Source organism: Stegastes partitus, unplaced genomic scaffold (assembly GCF_000690725.1).
Source record: "Stegastes partitus isolate 25-593 unplaced genomic scaffold, Stegastes_partitus-1.0.2 Scaffold1159, whole genome shotgun sequence".
Classification (NCBI taxonomy): Eukaryota; Metazoa; Chordata; class Actinopteri; family Pomacentridae; genus Stegastes; species Stegastes partitus.
Genome location: NW_007578890.1, coordinates 96,907 through 98,619, shown reverse-complemented (window position 1 = coordinate 98,619; position 1,713 = coordinate 96,907). Strand labels below are relative to the sequence as shown.

The 1,713-nt window shown below is 39.6% G+C and overlaps 1 protein-coding gene across 1 annotated transcript in view; it reads right to left on the bottom strand.

The window, feature by feature from the left end:
* Positions 1 to 632: 632 nt before the first annotated feature.
* oxtra (oxytocin receptor a) overlaps positions 633 to 1,713 on the bottom strand; it is an 8,782-nt gene continuing 7,701 nt past the window's right edge. The window contains 1 exon segment of the mRNA NM_001294184.1: positions 633 to 1,011. Coding sequence (NP_001281113.1) covers positions 758 to 1,011 — 254 coding nt within the window. The 3' untranslated portion in view covers positions 633 to 757.

Below are 1,713 nucleotides of genomic sequence, written 5' to 3'. Positions count from 1 at the left end.
GAAACTTTAGCATGTACAGCCATTTTTCTTTAGGACAGAGAATTTGAAAAACAAACTCGAAGGAGTATCAGCTAGTTGTAAATAATCAAGTCCCCAGTGCTTTTTTTTTGTTGCTTTCATTCTTTATTCATTTTTTTCCCATCTTTTGTTAAATCTTTACCAGTGACAGCCATGACATCTCACATCTAACAAGAGCTCAAGTAACAGTTTACATGTATGCAATCCACTGCAAATATTATAAAGTGAACAATATGGCACACAATATATATAACATAGGAACAATTTCACCATAATACAGACAACGAAGCTTTGCTGGTGGCAATAACTGAATTAATAGCGTGGTTGGCCAAGGCTGATAGTGCTGAGAAATTCTTCAAATATTCTCTTTTCATTTCATTTGCATTTTCTGCACTGGAAACACATAAACATATACTGTACATCTAAAACAACAAAAGTGTAAAAATAAACATACAAAAAAGATTCAGTTGATTACTCAGCTTGGTCCATGATTATCTCATGACTTTTATTTCACAACATATCACCCCTTAATAATGCTCTGTAGAATATTCTTCTATTTAACAATTCCATTTTCGCTTTACGCTGAAAGAAAAGAATTAAGACGTTTCATATTTCCCCCCACCCCTCTCGGCTTGAACATCAAGCCTCAGGGCCAGAGGTATTAGAGGGACTGCTGGATATTTTATGGGCTTTTATAGCGAAGGCTGGGTGAGCAGCGTGAGGGAGGGAAGGGAGGCGCTTACGTGGTGGAAGTCTGTGTGATGCTCCTCTGGCTACTCGTGCTCTTGATGGCGAAGGTTGAGGAGTTGCTCTTGTGGCTGGAGTCAAAGTCACGCTCACAGCGGCACTGGGATGACTTGAGGTAGCGAGCAGAGCAGCACAGAAAGTTCTGCCTAAGATCCTGGAACAGATGCCCGGCGAAACACATGTAGATCCAAGGGTTACAGCAGCTGTTGAGGCTGGCCAGCAGCATGGAGATTATGAAGGGCATGGCTGCATGTGAGAAGAGAGAGAGGGAGAAAAGTCACTGTGGTGTGATAGTAAAAATGAGATGTATTTCGAGTCTAGATTGAACACCAACTTGTTTTCCACTGTGAAGTTTGATTTATTCCATGAAACAGAGGTTTGGTGGCTGGCTGTAAGTGTATCTAATGCAGTTCGTGTGACACAAAAGTATTTACATACTCCCTTCCTTTGTGCACACACATTTTTAACTGGTGAGGATTTCTGCATTTCTCACATCAGACATTTGACTTGTCGCAGTTAGGAAACCACAGGGGCAGCTAATGATGGAAGAATACTATTAGGAATCCCGGTGAGTCATGACAGAAACTGGCATGCACAAAATGAAGGTCTCCCCTGAGTGCAACGCCGCCATCATTAACTTTCTGAACCACAAAACCAGCTGGCAGGTTTGAAAAGCATATTACCGTTAGAAGATTGCCAAATTACACCTTTAATCAGAGGCCGAAACTGTAAAAACAGAGAGAATTTTCTGATTTTCAGCCTTCCAATGGTCCTTGAACTAATTGTTTGTGCTGTTTGGGTCCATCAGGAAAAGTAACCAAATCAAAATCTAATGTAAATTTGTGATATTTCATTCAAGTTACTGTCCTCTACATATCATATTTAAAAACATTTGCCAAAAACAGTTAACTCCAAATATAATTTGTTAAACAAAAAAACAAAACAAAA